This window comes from Brassica napus, chromosome C7, assembly GCF_020379485.1.
Source record: "Brassica napus cultivar Da-Ae chromosome C7, Da-Ae, whole genome shotgun sequence".
Classification (NCBI taxonomy): domain Eukaryota; kingdom Viridiplantae; phylum Streptophyta; class Magnoliopsida; order Brassicales; family Brassicaceae; genus Brassica; species Brassica napus.
The window spans coordinates 38137447-38156069 of record NC_063450.1 but is presented as its reverse complement, the minus strand read 5'-3'; the positions used below and the strand labels follow the sequence as shown (position 1 = coordinate 38156069).

Below are 18623 nucleotides of genomic sequence, written 5' to 3'. Positions count from 1 at the left end.
TTATGAGTTGGCCACTCAAAAGTTGATCTTTAGACATTTCCCACCCACAAGGTGTTTGATGAAATGTTTGAGACAACTCTCCTAAGCTTTTAACATATTTACCAAAGACATTTGTTGTTAAAGGTGTTAAGATAGTCAATAGACCTGTTAGTAATGATTGCTTTCATATTATTCAACCAAAGACATTTGATGTTTGAGATATGTTATTAAATGAACATTCATCTAGACATAGAGTTTGTTTAAGATTGTGTCTAAGCTTAAGGTTGATAGTTTGATTGATCATTTACCATCCTTAGTTCGAAACTTGATCACCCAAGGTCTAATCCCTATACCCATGAGTTCTCTTTTCCCTTAGTAAAGAAAGTCATTTCATTTATCATTAATCATTAGTTTAGAAACCTCTTGAATTATCGGTTGCACTTAGATTAAGTGAGTACTTGCATTCTCGGTGCTTTGATATCCCTCAGAACTGGTTCGATAATCACTATACTACAACATTTGTCTTAGGAACCTTGAAAACTCATAATATCAAATTGGCGCCGTTGCCAAATTCTGAGTAGATTTGAACATTGAGATTTAGTCACTTGCTTGAGACTAAGTCATTTTAATTTTGTTTTGTTACTGATTCTTCTTCTTCACCTACCTTTAACTTTCAGGTGTATGAACTTGAGGAGCAGGGGTCCATCAAACCTAGTTCCAATAGTAGCAGACATCAGAGCTTTAGGGAGGGAGTGTGCTACAGCTAGAAGGGAAGAAGAACAACAAGCCCACTTGCAGAGATTGGATATTGATATGGTAGATCCACCGCAAGGAGCAGAACACCAACCGCGGGCAGTTCGACCCATTGGTACTTATGACCGGCCCAACATTCATGGTCATAGACTGGGAATCCGAGCACCGGCTGTGGCAGACAACAACTTTGAGGTCAAGTCAGGACTCCTCAATGTGATCGTGAACAACAAATATCATGGCTTGGCTTTGGAGAACCCATTCGATCACTTGGACAGGTTCGACAGCTACTGTGGGTTGTCAAAAACCAATGGTGTGTCAGAGGATGCTTTAAAGCTGAAGTTATTCCCTTTCTCTTTGGGGGATAAGGCGCGTCAGTGGGAGAAGTCCCTACCCAGCGACTCTATCACCACTTGGGATGACTGCAAGAAAGCATTCTTGGAGAAGTTCTTCTCTACTTCAAGAACTGCTAAGCTGAGAAATGAGATCTCCAGCTTTCAACAGAAGGGCTTGGAAGGATTCAGTGAAGCCTGGGAGAGATTCAAGGGCTACCAAGCTCAATGCCCTCACCATGGTTTCTCTAAGGAAAGCCTGCTGAGCACATTCTACAGGGGAGCTCTTCCTAAGTACAGAGCCAGATTGGATACAGCTAGCAATGGGTTCTTCTTGGGAAGAACTGAGGAAGATGCAGAGGAGCTGGTTCACAACATGGTAAAGAGTGACGCAGTCTACAGTGGAGACCACGACAGAGGCAGTAAAACAGATGACAAGCAGACGAGGAAGGAGTTAAAGGCTCTACAGGATAAGATAGACATACTCATTGCTGATAAATCCACCCAAGAGCAGCTGAACTTTGTTGGTAACCCAAACCAAGATGCACCACCTGGGGTCAATGAGGTTGAGCGTTTGGAAGGTCAAGAAGAGCTGTGTTTCATCAACAACAATGGTAGTTGGTACAAGAAAGAGCCCCACTTTCAGTACAACAACTACCAATAAAAATCCTATCCTAACAACCAACAGAGTGGTTATCAGCCTAGGAACAACCAGCAAGGCAACTATCAGCCTCAGCAAAACCCTCCTCCTGGTTTCTCCAACAAAGGGAACCAGTCTTTTCAACAACAAGCTACTCCTTCTACCTCTACTCCTCAGGAAAGCAGCACTGATGTTCTACTGAAACAGATCTTGGAGTCTCAGACTAGAAGTGAGAAGCAGGTTGGATATGAGTTGAAGAACTTTCACTCCAAGATTGATGGAAGTTACAATGAGCTCAACAACAAGTTCAGGGCTTTGGAAAACCAGTTTGCATCCATGACCACTCACCAGAATCGCCAGCAAGGGTCTCTACCTGGAAAATCTGACCAAAAACCCAAGGAGTATTGCAATGTTGTCCTCTCTACCACTTCTTCAAGGATTGAATTGAGTAACCACAAGAAAGAGGTAGATGAAATTGAAAGATTGGTGTTTGGAACTGAGATTGAACATGTTCAGCATCTGATTGTAGCAACAGCTGAAGCAAAGATTGTGGAGGAAGCTGACAAAATGGTTGAAGTAAAGATTTTGAAGGGAGATGAACCCATGGCTGAGAAACCAGTTGCGAAGAGAGCTAACCAGAAGCTGAAAGAGGTCAAGCTAGAGGACACCACTGAGGTTGAGCAGTCACCCTATGACAAGCTCCCATTTCCACAAAGGGTTCTCACCAAAGCTCAGAAGAAGGTGATTTTCAAGTTCAGAAAAGACCTAAGTGATATTGGAATTAAGCTTCCAGCGATTTCGGGTATGCGTGAGGCTCATGTCCAAATGATGCTCATCAAGGACATTGTAGACCACCAAGCAGAAGTAGCAGAGTTTCTCAACATCTCAACTTTGAAACTCGATCCACCAGTCACACCAAAGTCTCTCCCTAAGCTAGAATCCCAAGGGAAGTTCACCTTGTCTTGCTCTCTTGGTAAGCTCACCTTTGATGATGCTCTTGTTGATTCTGGTGCAAGTGTTAATGTGATCTCAATGGAGATGGTGAAGAGTCTTGAGATTGAACACATGGAGCCAGATACTTCATCTCTCACGTTTGGGGATTCTTCTTCTACTACTCCTATTGGTCTCATCAAGGATTTCCCTTTGAAGATGGGATCTTGTACCATCCCTATAGACCTCACTGTCTTGAAGATGGCAACTGAGAAGAGAGTTTCATTGATCCTGGGCACACCATTCCTTACTACTGTGGGTGCTTGCATCGATTTCGCCAACAAGAAGGTCACACTCCTCAATGTCAACAAAGCTGTCTCTTACCCAATTCAGTCTCCACTGGATGTTGAGTATTGTGGAACCATCACTTGTGGAGACCCCTACATTGAGAAGGATCCTCCTTCTCCACTTTCCACTTGAGGTACTTCTCTACTTTCCCTTGTATATACCATTTCATTTTTGCATATTAGCTTTCTCTTTTGGGTATCTCTCTCTACTTGACAACACAGAGACTGTGTCATTTAAGTTTGGGGGAGGTACCAAGTATTTGATCATGTTTGCTTTGATGATTTTTCATTGAGTCTTGCATACATACCTTTTAGCATAAAAAAAAAGAAAAACAAATCATATAGATTGCATCACTTGCATTTTTAGGAGAGTCTAGAGCATATAGGTTGCATTCACTTGCATTGGGAGCAATGATTTAAAATGCCTTGTAAAGAACACTATTTCACACTCGAGTAGCTATTGCATCTCTCAAAAAGCCTTGTACATTTCGAGCCTTGAAAACTCTTTCTGAATCTCATTAGTTGCTGAAACTCAATCTTTGAAGCCAACTACAAGCTTGTTTGAACTGAACGAACTTAATGCTTTTTGCTTATGGTCCCTTGTGTACTGAGTCATGGATATACACACTTGAGTTGTCACATCCTTTACGCCAATCTTTTTGACAAACTCGAGTGGTACACCATTCCCAAAACCCTTCCCTCCTTTTGAGCTTTCATTATTTGATGAGTGAGACCTTTTTAGGAAAGCCTTACATGTGCATAATGTCGAGAGTATCGGGAACGACAATGCTTGATCTTCATTCCTGCTAGATTAGGCACTCTATTGTCTAGCTATAGGTGGGGGTGAGTGTTGTGACTATGATTTGGAAGCATGAAAAGTTCGAAGGAAAAGAATAGACTCTTTGTGTTTAAATGGATAATCTTATTGGAATTAGTAGATAAGTGTCTAGCTCGAGTTTATGAAAAGTCTTGGCCCCCGAAAAAAAAAGAGAAAAAAAAAAAAAAAAAAAAAAAAAAGGGCTAGCAAAGTTGTTTGGAGCTAAGATTTGTTTTGAAGTTGAGAAAATCCTTTATAGATTTCAAACAAAAAGAGTTTTATGTGCAAAGTGTTCTTGGGATCTTTTGGTGAGAGATGGGAGTTGGGTTTGACATTATGAAGTGATTGTGTAACTTGTATGTTTGGGAAAAGGGTAGAACAATGGAGATTGAGCATTGTATGCATGAGTTGGTCCCTTTCTTAGATATATTATGTGCAATGTCAAGGCTACTTGTCTTGAGAATAAACCACCTTTAAAGATCATGTGTTTTGAACCTCTTGACTCACTTGAATAAAAGTCTTCCCTTTACTCAACCAAATGATTTGGACCAATTGACCATTTGCAAGAATTCACTTGATGTTTTATGCTTAATGAATGTGAGAGTTGGTTGATTTGAATGTGTGGATGCTTGATGATGAGTATAAGGGCAAAAGGAGTTGAGATAGGCCTAGAGAAGCTAGAGTGTGATAAGAGAGTGTGCTCATGTTGGATTAGATGTTGAATTGAGTGCTAGTTGTGTTTCTTTTGGCTATGAGCTCCCATCTTCAAACCTCTCTTCCTATGAGTTCTAGAAAGTTCACTTGTGGACAAGTAAAAGAACATGTTTGGGGGAGTTGATATCTTGCATATTTCCATTGTTTTATCCATTCACCCATGTGCATTTTGATCATATAGACTAGGATTTAGCCATGTTTAGGTTGCATTTTGCATACATAAGTCTTTATCAGGTATTGGAGTACCACATGTAGTTCTCGGAGACATTTGGGTGTGTTTGGAGCTCGAAAGAGGTGTAAAGATGATCATTGGATGAGCAGAGCGTTGGGAGCGACTTCCCGGAGCGACACCAGCAAGTCGCTCTGACCTGCCTTATCAGAGCGACCTTACCAGAGCGATGCGGAGAAGTCGCTCGCCATTTCATCCCGGTGGAAGCCGAAAACTGACCCGGAGCGACCTATCAGAGCGACCACTCCAGGTCGCTCCCGAAGCCCAGAGCGACCTTACCAGAGCGACGCAGAGAAGTCGCTCGCGTTTTCATCGCTCGGAGACACGAAAACGGGCCCGGAGCGACGTCTCGCAGCGACCCCTCCAGGTCGCTCCCGAAGCCTGGAGCGACCTCTCGGAGCGACTACTGGAGGTCGCTGCGCGCCTATTGTTTGCTCGAATTCAGTTTACTCAAGGGCCTTTTGGTCATTTCATTATGCACGTTTTTACTTTTCAAAACCTATGTTTTAAGTACATTTTGTAGCCACCAGACAGATTATCTTGATCTTGGAGGAAACCACCAAAAACCTCTTGGAAAAGTTCATCTCTTTGATTCATTTGATCATATGTTATCCTGTTGATTTCTAATCTATTTTATGTATTTCTCTACATGATTAATCTGAAATCCAATATGAGTTTAAGAGGAATCATGAATAGTAGTGAGTAATCACCTTTTGAATTCATGGGTTAGGGAGATTAAAAGTGATTAGGTTAGTTCTAGGATGTTTTAGTGTAGATCATTCTTGTTCCTTGCTAGTAGAGTATTCATAATGCATCTTATGAGTTGGCCACTCAAAAGTTGATCTTTAGACATTTCCCACCCACAAGGTGTTTGATGAAATGCCTGAGACAACTCCCCTAAACTTTTAACATACTTTACCAAAGACATTTGTTGTTAAAGGTGTTAAGATAGCCAATAGACCTGTTAGTAATGATTGCTTTCATATTATTCAACCAAAGACATTTGATGTTTGAGATATGTTACTAAATGAACATTCATCTAGACATAGAGTTTGTTTAAGATTGTGTCTAAGCTTAAGGTTGATAGTTTGATTGATCGTTTGCCATCCTTAGTTCGAAACTTGATCACCCAAGGTCTAATCCCTATACCCATGAGTTCTCTTTTTCCTTAGTAAAGAAAGTCATTTCATTTATCATTAATCATTAGTTTAGAAACCTCTTGAATTATCGGTTGCACTTAGATTAAGTGAGTACTTGCATTCTCGGTGCTTTGATATCCCTCAGAACTGGTTCGACAATCACTATACTACAACATTTTTCTTAGGAGCCTTGAAAACTCCTAATATCAATGATATGAAAAAAAGATATAATTAACAGAGAATATGGTTGAGTTGTCGAAAATGATGAGAAAGAAAAACCACCACATAAGATGGAAGAGAAGATGTGCAGAGGTAAACAAACGATGAATGGCTGTGCTGATGAAAAAAAATGGTGGTGATGATGGTGGAAAAAGATGATGATGAAAATGGTGAAAGAAAGATGGTGATGATGGTGGTGGTGATGTTATAAATGGAGGCGACTGAGGCAAAGTAAAAAATGGATTGATTTGTGAAAATGAATAGAGAGAGAGAGAGAAAAAAAAAGGATGAGATGAACACATGGTGTGTGGTTTGAAGGGTAAAAGAACAATTTATACACAATATACACTATGTATTCTATCCATTAGATTTTTATGGTTAGTTTGCTAATTTTTTTTATGGTCATTGCTGCCAATTTCCCTTAAAACAACTAACACGGGAAAAAAACACAAAGTCTAGTTCGTAAAGTTTGGCTCCGTTGCCTTAGCTTCCAGCGCAGGCTTCACGCAGAGGCGGACCTAAGTACGTTAATGGTGGTGCAATTGCCACACCATGAAAAAAAAATTGCCTATGTATTTTCCCATTAAAATTAGTTTTGACACCCCATAAACTATAACCCAATGATTACTAGATAAACTGTAGAATGTCCATTAATTATAATTGAAGCCCAACATAAATAAATAATGTCTACAATTGAAAAAAGGAAAAACATGTTTAACGTCAATAATTTACAAACCTAAAGCCCAAATACATTAAGTTAGAATTGGATTTTTTTTGTCTTAGACAACTTGCCGTCGTCTTCTTCGAAACTCAACATGGTATCAATTTAAGATTTTCTAATCTCTTCTTAGCTGGTAGATTCATATTTAAAATAGTAATTTAGTTTATTATTATTGATTCTAATTATCCAACTATAAGTTATTTTAGTAATATTTTTTTTATTTGCAGACATATGTAGAAATTTTTGATACTTTTGAAAAGAAAAACTCCATCGTCATCATCTCAAAGTGAATTAGATGATTTGGACAATCTACCGTGGGATCCTGCTGATCGAAAAAAAATATCAGAATATCATGAAAATCAAAGAAATGAGGTAATCCGAAAATATTTAACCAGAGATTCTTGTCAACCCCATGGTCATATTTTCAAACGATCACTGAAAGGAGGTGTATTGAGGCGGTTTAATCCTGATTGGTTTGATCAGTATCAGAATTTGTTAGAATATAGTGTGAAGAAAGATGCGGCTTTATGTCTATGTTGTTACTTGTTCAGAAATAATGTTGGTAAAGGTGGAAGGAATGATGCATGGACCATTGATGGTTTCTCTAGCTGGAACAAACCCAAAAACATTTCAGAACATGTAGGAGTTGTTAACAGTTTTCACAACAATGCAGTAATGAAGTGTCAAAACTTGATGAAAGAAGGCCAGTCTATAAAGGATGCTTTGCATAAACAAGATGATATTACGAAGAATGAGTATCGAATCAGGTTATGCTTCTATTGATGCTTCCAGATTCTTGTTGAGACAAGGGTTACCTTTTTCTGGTCATGAAGAGAAAGACGACTCTGCTAATAATGGTAACTTTGTTGAACTCTTGAAATACACTGCTGAGCAAAACGAAGTTGTGAGTAAGGTTGTTTTAGGAAATGCTCCTGGAAACAATTAGATGACTTCTCCAAAGATTCAGAAAGATATTGTGCATTGCTTTGCAGAAGAGCTAGTCAAAAGTATTATTGAAGATATTGATCATGATGTCTTCGGGTTGTTGGTGGATGAGTGTGCTGATGCTTCTTATAAAGAACAGATGGTAGTAGTATTTCGTTTCGTTGACAAAAGTGGAATAGTCAAAGAGAGATTCATAAGTCTTACGCATGTAAGTGATACATCTTCATCAACTTTAAAATCTTCTATTGATTCTTTGTTTGCTAAGCATGGATTAAACATTACAAAACTGAGAGGACAAGGTTATGATGGAGCAAGTAACATGAAGGGTGAATTCAATGGGTTAAGGTCACTAATCTCAAAGGAAAGCACATGAACAAATTATGTCCATTGCTTTGCTCATCAGCTTCAATTGGTTGTTGTGGCAGTTGCCAAAAAACATTTTGATGTTGGAGATTTTTTGATATGATTTCTCTGTTGTTGAATGCGGTGGGAGCTTCATGCAAAAGGAAAGATTTTCTCCGAGAAAGTCACAAAGAAAAGATTAGAAAGAAGTTAATGATGGTGAACGTAAGACCGGAAAAGGGTTGAACCAAGATGTTTATGTCCAAAGACCAGGGATGACTCGTTGGGGTTCTCACTATAGAACTTTACTGCGTGTGATTGAGTGTTTCTATTCAATCGTTAAGGTGCTTGAATGTGTTCAAAAGGATGGTCAAGATGACTCGAAAAGGTGTCAAGCATATGATCTCCTAAGATACATCAATAGCTTTGATTTGGTGTTCTATTTGCAAGTAATGGTGCACCTTTTAGGAGTCACAAATAGTTTGTCCTTGTCCCTGCAAAACAGAGATCAAGATATCTTAAATGCAATGTCATTGGTGAAATCAACTAGAAAACAGCTGCAGAAATTTAGAGATGATGGATGGATTTCTCTTATGATTAAGGTTTCTTCTTTCTGTAAGAAACAGAATATTGAAGAGCTTGACATTGAGGAGGTTTTCATTGACTCAAAGAATCAAAAGAGAAAAACAGGAGTCACAAATGGACATTACTATAAGGTTAATTGCTTATATGCAATTTTGGATCTGCAGCTTCAAGAATTTAATGATCGCTTTACTGAACTGCTTATTTGTGCTGCTTCTTTATCTTTCATTGACTCATTGTCTCAGTTTAACAATTCAAGATTGATGAGGTTAGCAACGTTCTATCCATATGATTTTAGTCATGGAGAATGCATATCTTTTTAACAGAAGTTAGATAATCATTCGAATTGACGCCAAATATATTCATTTAGAAGATCTTGGAGAACTTGCTCGTACTTTGGTGAAAATCCAAGAGGATATGTCATTTCTTTTGGTTTATAGGTTGTTGAAGTTGATATTGATTTTGCTCGTATTTTGGTGAAAATCCAAAAGCATATGTCATTTCTTTTGGTTTATAAGTTGTTGAAGTTGCTATTGATTTTGCATGTTGCTATTGTAACTGTGGAGAGAAGTTTTTCAGCCATGAAGATTGTGAAGACAGATAGACAAAATCGGATTAGAGATCATTTTTTAAATGATTGTTTAGTTTGTTTTATGGAAAAGGATGTATTTGAAAAAATCACAAATGAAATTGTGATCAAAAGGTTCCAGGATATGAAATATAGGATTGTTTCGTAGATTTTTTTATATTTTATGAAACTTTTAAAATAATTATATTTTCAGTTATATATTGACACAAGTTAAAAAAAATCTTCACGTCATTCGACGAAGGAACCGGAGTTTAACTTGTCTGAGACGCACCTTCGAAGATTGACAGTTATATATTGACACAGTTTCGTGGGATACACAGGCTGACGTAGCTTAACTTGTCTGTACGCACCTTCGAAGATTCCGGTACCACCAGCAGTGATGGCGAGGAACGTGTCTTCGTAAGTCAAGTACTGTCCTTGTACGGACAAATAAGTAAAAGCTGTAATTGGCCTCGAACCTGTCGCCGTTCTTCTCGGGAACGTGTTGGATCAAGACGCAGAGACAGGCGGTGATTCCCACGCGCTTTTTGAGATCACCGGTATAGAGTTTGTTGGTGAAAGAAAGGTACGAGATCGCCGAGACAGAGCTCTGGTTTCTTGCCGATTTTTAGAACTGCTGAACTGTTTCGATCTCCTTCGTTGAGTTCGTGCACGTCGAGTTCTCGGGTCTTACCTGAATAATAACAAGATATGGGTATGAACTTAAAGATCTGTCTTTTACAACGAAATTTGATCTCTATGTTTCTAAAAATTATGACTTTTTACGAACTGATATTATTATATTTTTAGATAATCAATTTGCAAAATTATGAAAGTGGGCAGAAAGTGTAAGAAAAGACAAGAACACAGAAGAACTGTTAGGTAACTTGGTCTGGAGTCTTGAGTCTTGCCCCAGTTTTAGAAGAAATCTGGAGTAGGGGAGAGATTCTAGGGAGTAGAGCTTGATCGGGAGGGGAAATCTGGACCGTTAGATGAGAACCCCAAGGTTTTAGAAAGATCTGGAGAAACCCAAAAAGGAGCTGCGATGATTACGGGAGAGATTGTTGAGAGTAGTCATAGAAATGGATTCGGGAGACATCGCAGATGAAGCCATTTGATCAAAGAAAGACTTGAAACTTTGGTTTAATTGACTATAAAAGTAGATATTGGGGATCTTTTTTATATAATGAGATAGTTATGTATGAAATAGACCGAAGTCACCAAAATGATTGATGAAGCTGCGCGTGCGTATATTATGGAAGTTGCACGTGCGTATTTTGCTTTGAAGAACTTGGCTCGGCTTCCATGGTCGGTTTCAAAGCGTAAGCTAGAGATTGTTGACTGATTGCCGAGTTATTCTGTAAGCCTGTAGGGAGAGTACGATATCTTCAAGTAACGGAAATACACCAAAATAGGCAAATGATATATGCGTAATTTATGTCTACAAAACTCTGGTTGATCAGTTTAGTGAAAGATGTAGGTGAAGGTAAACTCAAGAACAGCAAAACAGAGAGTTTTTGAAATATAAGTTTATAACTTCCAAGATACAAAGGTTCCTTATTTAATGGCTTAGTAGAAGGATCTAGAGACGATACAGCTAGCAAACAGATAAGAGTGTGCAGGGCAGCCTTGAAAATTTGGGAGCCTCGTACCATTTAGTAAAGATTTCAAAATTTGGGGATCTAAAATTATTTTTTTTACAAATCCAAGAGTATTTTAACATATAAAATTTTTCAAAAATTTTGGAGGCCCAAGGCAAATGTTTCATTAAGCTTGGCCCTGGCTTCGTGAGTGTGCAGCGATTACACAGCCAGCTGTATGGGTTGTTTTTCCGTACGTGAGAGCGTGCATATTCGAGCTCTGTATTGGAACGTTGAAGCTTTGTCTTGTTGCGTACATTCTTTGGTGGGCTTTTGAGACCTCTTGACTGTATTGATCTGGGCCATACTAATAGTAAGTAACTTGTTCTCTAATGTGTTAATTTTTTTCGTTTACACATAAAACTACTTTATAATGACAAATGATTTTTGTAATCTGATGTGTTCTTAATTTTTAGCTAAAAAGTAGTTGGCAAAAAAATAGGTTAGATCAAATTAGAGAATAGAGATTATGCTCTTACTTAAATTTCGGTACAGTAACTAAAACCCATCACGGACAAGTCTTCCACATAAGCAAGTCACCTTTCTCACATGTCAAAGAGAAACTTAAATCACGAATCCTCATAATCTTAGTTTTTCACCTTGGAACTAACTATTTAGTAATCATTAATTTGATCACGAGTATTGCAACAAACTTCTGATACATACTAGTATTATATACCTCCAGATCTCCATTATTTCACCTTACTTGTATCTAAGACTCCTATTATTCATCTCCTCCTTATTTGCTTTTGAACAACAATGGAAGCAATGACCAGCGTTGACTTTAAAAACTGCTTTATCTTAATCCTAATAAGCCTCTTCTCAACCTTCTTTCTCTTTGTCTTCTTCTTCAAGAAACCAAAGAATGGCTTCGACTTATCTCCGAGCCCTTCCCTTCCTATCATCGGTCATCTTCACCTTCTCTTCTCTGCTTCAATCCACAAGTCTTTTCATCCAGGTACGGACCTTTGCTCCATCTCCGCATCTTAAATGTCCCCATCGTTCTAGTCTCCTCTGCCTCAGTGGCCCACGAGATCTTCAAGGACCACGACATGAGCGTCTTCTCTCATGGTGCTATTGGTATTGATGAGTGCCTTGTGTTCGGAGCTTTTGGCTTCATCAAAGCTCCCTATGGAGATTACTGGAAGTTCATGAAGAAGCTCATCACTACCAATATGCTCGGACCCCAGGCGCTTGAGCGTTCACGAGACGTTCGTTCATTTGAGATAGAGAGATTCTACAGAAGTCTACTTGAGAAGTCAATGAAGAAACATAGCGTTGAGATCGGTGAGGAAGCGTTGAGGCTTGTTAACAATTTCCTCGGCAAGTGAGCATGGGAAGGATTTTTTTCATAGGAGAAGAATGAGGAGTTAGTCTCTGGATTTAGCGTCAAGTTAGCTGCCTTGTTTAACATTTGCACCCAAAAAAAAAAAAAAAAAAAAAGTTAGCTGCCTTTACACACAAGATTTTTGTGGCGGTAACATTGCGCAAGCCATTTGAGAAGCTCGGAATCTCACCACCATTCAAAAAGGAGGTAATGACTGTTTCATACAGATTTGAGGAGCTCCTGGAAAAGATTATTATGAAATATGAAGAGAAGGTGGAGGAGCAACGGCAAGGTAGTGAGATTATGGATGCATTGTTGGAAGCTTACCGAGACCAAAAGGCAGAGTATAAAATCACTAAGAATCATATCGAGGTGCTATTAGCGGTAAATGTCTATCCTTTGGTTGCATGTAATAACACTTCACTAGGTTAAGATCAACATTATGTAAGTAAACTATTTTTAAATAGTTTATTTATTTTGTGCTGATATCCATACTATGAAATAATAAATATATTGAATAATTAAAAAGCGAGCAAATATTATGCATATAATTAAACTGGAGTAAGCACGTAAAACAAAGTAAATAAATAAAAGCAATCATTTTATTTATTTTATATTGTATATAATTAAATTTTAATGACATATAATATATTTTAATATGAATATTTAATTGAAGTTTCCTAGTTCCTACTCATATGATTTTATTAACATTTGTATATTTGTTGTAACAAAAAATTTAAACCATTAATAATAAAATTTTCACTGTGAGATTTTTAATAATTTTAGTAATTTATAAAAAAAAAATTAAAGATTCAATGCAAATTTCAAAATTAAAATTCATGTCTCCCATACCTATTCAATGTAAATTTCAAAATTAACGTATTTATATATTTTTATATGGCATATAGTTTAATTTAAGTGATATTTAATATCTATATATAATCTAAATATATATTAAATGATACTTCATATTCATATTATTTTATGATCATTTGTATATTTTTATAACAAAAAAAGTAAAATTATTGTTCACAAAATTTTTATTGTAAGACTTTTAATAGTTTTAGTAATTTATATTCGTTTTAGAAAATTCAAAATATAATATATAAGAAAATATCTAATTTTTTATTCTATGCTTAATGTGATTGTTTAATTTTTAATAATATAAATTAAACAAAAAGGATGGAGGATACAAAAATTATTATCAAATCTTTATTATTCGAAATCATTAATTGTCAATAATAAAGGTAATTCTGTAGTTTTTATTTAAGAAAAAAATGAAGAATATTTTGGTATACATTACTAATCAATTTGATAGTTAATTTAACAAAAAAATATAATATATATTTAGATGGACCAACATGTTTTTCTAAGGATTATGAGAATCATCCCGATGATTACACATGGATACACTCAAAGTTGTAATGCTCCTCCATTAATATATAAAGGACAGAAAATCCAGATTAGGCTAGTGAATTTGTTTTTTTTTTTTTGCTTAGTTTAGTTTGGATTTTTTTCAGATTTTAAATAGATTCTAAATTGGACTGAATTTTGGTTCGATTCATTTTTGGCTCGCTTCGGTTTTGGTAAAAATACTATTGTGCATAATCTATACTATTATTTGAGAAGTGGTTTGACTTACTTGTCATGTTCTCCATGATTTTAGGATTTTTGTTTTTTTTGAACACAGGATATTTTGTTTATTTGTCATTTTTCAACAATTTTAGTTAATAATTTTCTTATTTGTCATATTTTAATTATTTTAATTGAATCATTAGTTTAAATAATCAGTCTATATTATTATTTAAAACTTAAAAATCATCATCTATATGAATATTTGATATTGTTTTATTTATTGTAAACTAAATGCATAATGTTTGACTTTGCCAGTTATATAATATTTGACGTTAAGTTTATATGGAAAATCTGCTTTAAACTATTACCAAAGTTTAACCATGCTAAGGGACATAATGAAACCCTTGATTTTGTATTGGTGGATGTTAGCGTCAGTAGATACATGTATATACACATATTTCTGTTCGTTGATGGACATAATGAAACTTTTGATTTTGCAATACGTATTGATGTTCTTTGACTATTTTAAAACCCTTGATTTTGCAATACGTATTGACATGTTCATTGACTTTTGAGGTTTAATAGTTAGTTATACTATTATATTATAAAGTTTTGAAATATTGATTGTTTTCTAATAGTACACAGTGAAAAGGTAATTTGCTGATGTTTTAATATATCCAGTGAATTGAATTAAAGTCATTGGATGACCATCAAAAAATTTCATATTGACATGTAGGAGAAAGTTTTAGGTTAACGCTTCATGATTTTAAAATAATGTGAAAATCCAATACTTCTTTAAAACCTATTTAGTGAATCATGATTCTATTTAAGTTGCTTGAAAACACATTTCTAATTCTCTGGATATGAGGATATACATATTGGATTAAGTTTAGTTATATTTTTATGCTCAATTATAAATTTTAATAAATAGTTTTAGTAATTTAGCTGATAATGTATTATTATCTTCAAAATGATAATAAAAATTGTAACAATAATATCATAGTTAAATTTATATTATATTTACTTTAATAATATTAAAATATTATATATATTTTTACATTATATTTGGTTTAGTAATATTAAATCGGTTCTAATTTTAGTATATATATCTATATCATATAAGATAGAATGAATCTTCTATCTTTTAAGATAAATTTATTAGGACAATCAAAATCACTTATTTTGATAATTTTTGACAAAAATTGGCAAAAATTCAAAAATATTTATATATTATTTACAAAGTGATTGTATTTACTCTCACGCTGAAAGTTAGAGCGTTTAAAATCTTCATTATCCTTAATAAATAATAATATTATATTAATTTATTAATATATAATTACCATAAATTAAAAATATTCTATATTATGTTATCCAAAAATACTTTACATCATAATATTTTAAAAATAAATATAAATCCATGTATATAGTTTTATGTATATATATATGAATTTTTTCAAATTTATTTTATTTAATAAAATATATTTTATTAAAAAAAAATTTATCCTATATAAAAACTTTATAATATATCTATTTGCAAATATTTGTAAGATTATTAAGCCCGCAAGTGCGGGCAAATCACCTAGTTAAGTAATATAATAGATTAAAATTTCTTGTAAAAGTCTGTTTTTATATTTTTAACTAAAATTATTGTATATCATAAAATTCTGATTTGGAATTATATTAGTAAACTTAGGTTGATTTTGTTATAAGATAAACTTTGAAATGATCCTCCACTCCTTTACCAACTCAAGCACTATGATCATCTACTCATCAAGCACTATGATCATCTACTCATCAAGCACTATGATCACCCACTCATTTACCAAATCAAGCACCATCTTTGATATTTTATGTATTGTTGCTCACTATAAATACCATCACTCATCTCACTCTTTTGTACACAATTACATCTTCTTCTTCTTCCTTATAATAAACTCTTTCTCTCATATTAAGTGTTATTTGCTTCCTACGGGTATTGAATTCTACTCTTATTTAAATTTCCCGATACTATAAATTATAAGTTATTTCATAACACGTTATCAGCACGATCACTCTGCGATTTGGTAAAATTTATTTGTATCATTTATACCCTGTTATAATGGTCGGTATACCGCCTCTACTATTATTTATATCATGTTATAATGGCCGGAATACCGCCTATATTATTTACTAGTAATTTAATTTATTTATTGGTCGGCCGAGCCGCCTTATATCCTGTTTATTATTTATTGGTCGGCCGAGCCGCCTTATATCCTGTTTATTATTTATTGGTCGGCCGAGCCGCCTTATATCCTGTTTATTATTTATTGGTCGGCTGAGCCGCCTTATATTCTGTTTATTATTAATTGGTCGGCCGAGCCGCCGTATAATTTATTTATTATTCTGCATTGATCGGCTGAGCCGTCGCATGATTTGTTGTCATATAACATAAATATTTCATTGTCATAATTTTTCACTTTTATGAAATTTTATAGATTTGATTGACCGTTTAATACGATATTTTCAGACTAATTTTTGGTGCACTCGATTTAACCCCAACGGTCACAAAGAAAATTTTTCAAAAATTTCCCTTTCTCCAACGGTCATGAACAGTAATTTTCATCTATAAATACAACTCATTTTCACTCCATTTCATCATCCAAAACATTTCATCTTCTCTCAAAAATTTCAAATCGCTCTCCTCCGATTTTTCATTTCAAGAAAGATGATTCGCGCACTTTTGTTTTTATGTGCCATTTTTATTTGTGTTTCTATTTATGGTTCATTCGTTGGAGAATTTACTCCGAGTGAATTTAAGATGAATATCGGTTTAATTTTATTTACATCGCTTCTCCTTGTAATTGCTTGTATGATTAATGTAAACGGTTTTTAAATTATGAAGTTCTAATAAAATTACTATTTTGTGTTTTAGAAATACAAATGGCAAACATCGAGAAACTCCAGTTCCCGGCTCTAAAAGTAACCGGCGAAAACTATGTCAGATGGGTCACAAATGTGAAACCTTATCTTGTAATAAAAAAGATATCTGAAGCTATAAAAGTCGGTAACAAATCGCCACCCGAGCATATAGCCGAGGCGATAATCTTCCTGAAGAAGCACTTAGATGAGAATCTAACTCACGACTATGGAGACGTTGAGGACCCATCTGTACTATGGCAAGCCTTGAAAGACAGATTCGATAATCAAAAGGAAATCAATCTCCCCCACGCTCTTGAAGAGTGGAAAACCCTGAGGTTTCAGGATTTCCAAAGGGTTAGAGATTACAATTCCACTATCTTGAGGATAGTTGCACAATTAAAATATTGTGGTAACCCTGTCACCGAAGCAGAAATGCTTGACAAGACATACAATACCTTCCACAAAGAACACAACGTCTTATCCCGAATTTACAGAAAATGTGGGTACACCAAAATTTCTGAATTGATGGTAACACTCATGTTGGCTGAAAAGAACGATGAGTTACAAATCAAAAACCATAATTCCCGACCCACGGGAGCCAAGGCATTTCCCGAAGTGAATGCTACGGCGGTAGAATATTCGGGAAGGAGAAACCATACCAATCGAGGTCGTGGTCGGCGTTTCAACAACAAACGTGGAAAGCCTTACTATCCTAAAAGTATTAGATCTAACAAATGGGTTAGATCTGAACAACCTCATAAAGGCAAAGAAACCGAAGAGGATACCACAAAGAAAAGTGAGACTGTATGTTACAGATGTGGATGTAAAGGACATTGGTCCCGTACCTGTCGTACTCCCCCACATTTGTGCAAGTTATATCAAGAATCCATAAAAGGAAAGGCTAAAGAGGTGAACCTCACGGAAAACGTTGAAGGGACCTCATACCTTGAATCCTCTGATTTCGCAAATGAGCTGGACTAGAATACTCTTGAAGAGTACGGAAATGTTTCTAATAAGACTGCTGAATAGTCCTCATTTGTAATGTATAATAATTATGTTTTCAAAGAATAATGTTGTTTTAACAACAATATTTGTATAATTATTGTGTGTTTTCTTTATATAATCAATGAATAAATTTCACGTTTCACTTTTATTTAATGTTTATGATAATTTCAGAAATGGATCAAAATACTAATGGAGCAAAATCCAAGAAACGGATTCGTGAAATATGCATACCAGATAGTGGAACAACGCACACTATTCTGAGACAAAAGAGATATTTCTCTGATATAAAACCGACAAGAATTGTCGTCAATACAATATCAGGTCCTGCAGACGTGATTGAAGGAACTGGTAAAGCAAACTTTACTTTGCCGAATGGAACAAAATTTTCCATAAATAATGCTTTATACTCTCCGAGTTCTAAAAGGAATTTGTTGAGTTTTAAAGACATATATCTTCACGGATATGATACTCAGTCTGCAACTGAGGATGGAAAGAAATACATGTATGTAATTTCTGAAAAATGTGGCAGAAAACACATATTGGAAAAGTTTCCAGAACTTCCTTCGGGATTACATCATACTTATATCGATGAGATCGAATCAAATCTTGTAGTAAAACGGAACCCAGAAGAGTTCACGTTATGGCATGATCGCCTTGGCCACCCAGGCACTACAATGATGCGTAAAATCATAGAAAGTTCACATGGTCATCCATTGAAAATCCAGGAGATTTCTCAAGGGAATAAAATGACATGTGTTGCATGTTCTCTAGGAAAATTGATCGTAAGGCCATCGCCAACCAAAATCGATAAAGAATCACCAAAGTTCCTTGAAAGAATTCAAGGTGATATATGTGGACCGATACATCCACCATGTGGACCATTCCACTATTTTATGGTATTAATTGACGCATCCAGTAGATGGT

The 18623-nt window shown here is 35.4% G+C and overlaps 2 protein-coding genes, 1 non-coding gene and 2 pseudogenes across 3 annotated transcripts; 3 read left to right on the top strand and 2 right to left on the bottom strand.

The window, feature by feature from the left end:
* Window positions 1-1200: 1200 nt before the first annotated feature.
* On the bottom strand, window positions 1201-1307 carry LOC125590807. Its single transcript, XR_007326809.1, has one exon. It is a non-coding gene; the product is annotated as a small nucleolar RNA R71 (small nucleolar RNA).
* A 5756-nt stretch (window positions 1308-7063) lies between these two features.
* On the top strand, window positions 7064-9009 carry LOC125590609 (annotated as a pseudogene).
* Window positions 7122-10854, bottom strand: LOC106408131 (annotated as a pseudogene).
* A 799-nt stretch (window positions 10855-11653) lies between these two features.
* Window positions 11654-12225, top strand: LOC106408127 (cytochrome P450 705A1-like). The gene is made up of 2 exons (XM_048764233.1): window positions 11654-11852; window positions 11918-12225. The coding sequence occupies exons 1-2, from the start codon at window positions 11654-11656 to the stop codon at window positions 12223-12225; spliced, it is 507 nt and encodes a 168-aa protein (XP_048620190.1).
* Window positions 12226-16715: 4490 nt separating this feature from the next.
* LOC125590000 lies at window positions 16716-17675 on the top strand. The gene has a single exon (XM_048762789.1). It carries the CDS (start codon window positions 16716-16718, stop codon window positions 17673-17675), a length of 960 nt encoding a protein of 319 aa, XP_048618746.1.
* Window positions 17676-18623: the final 948 nt, after the last annotated feature.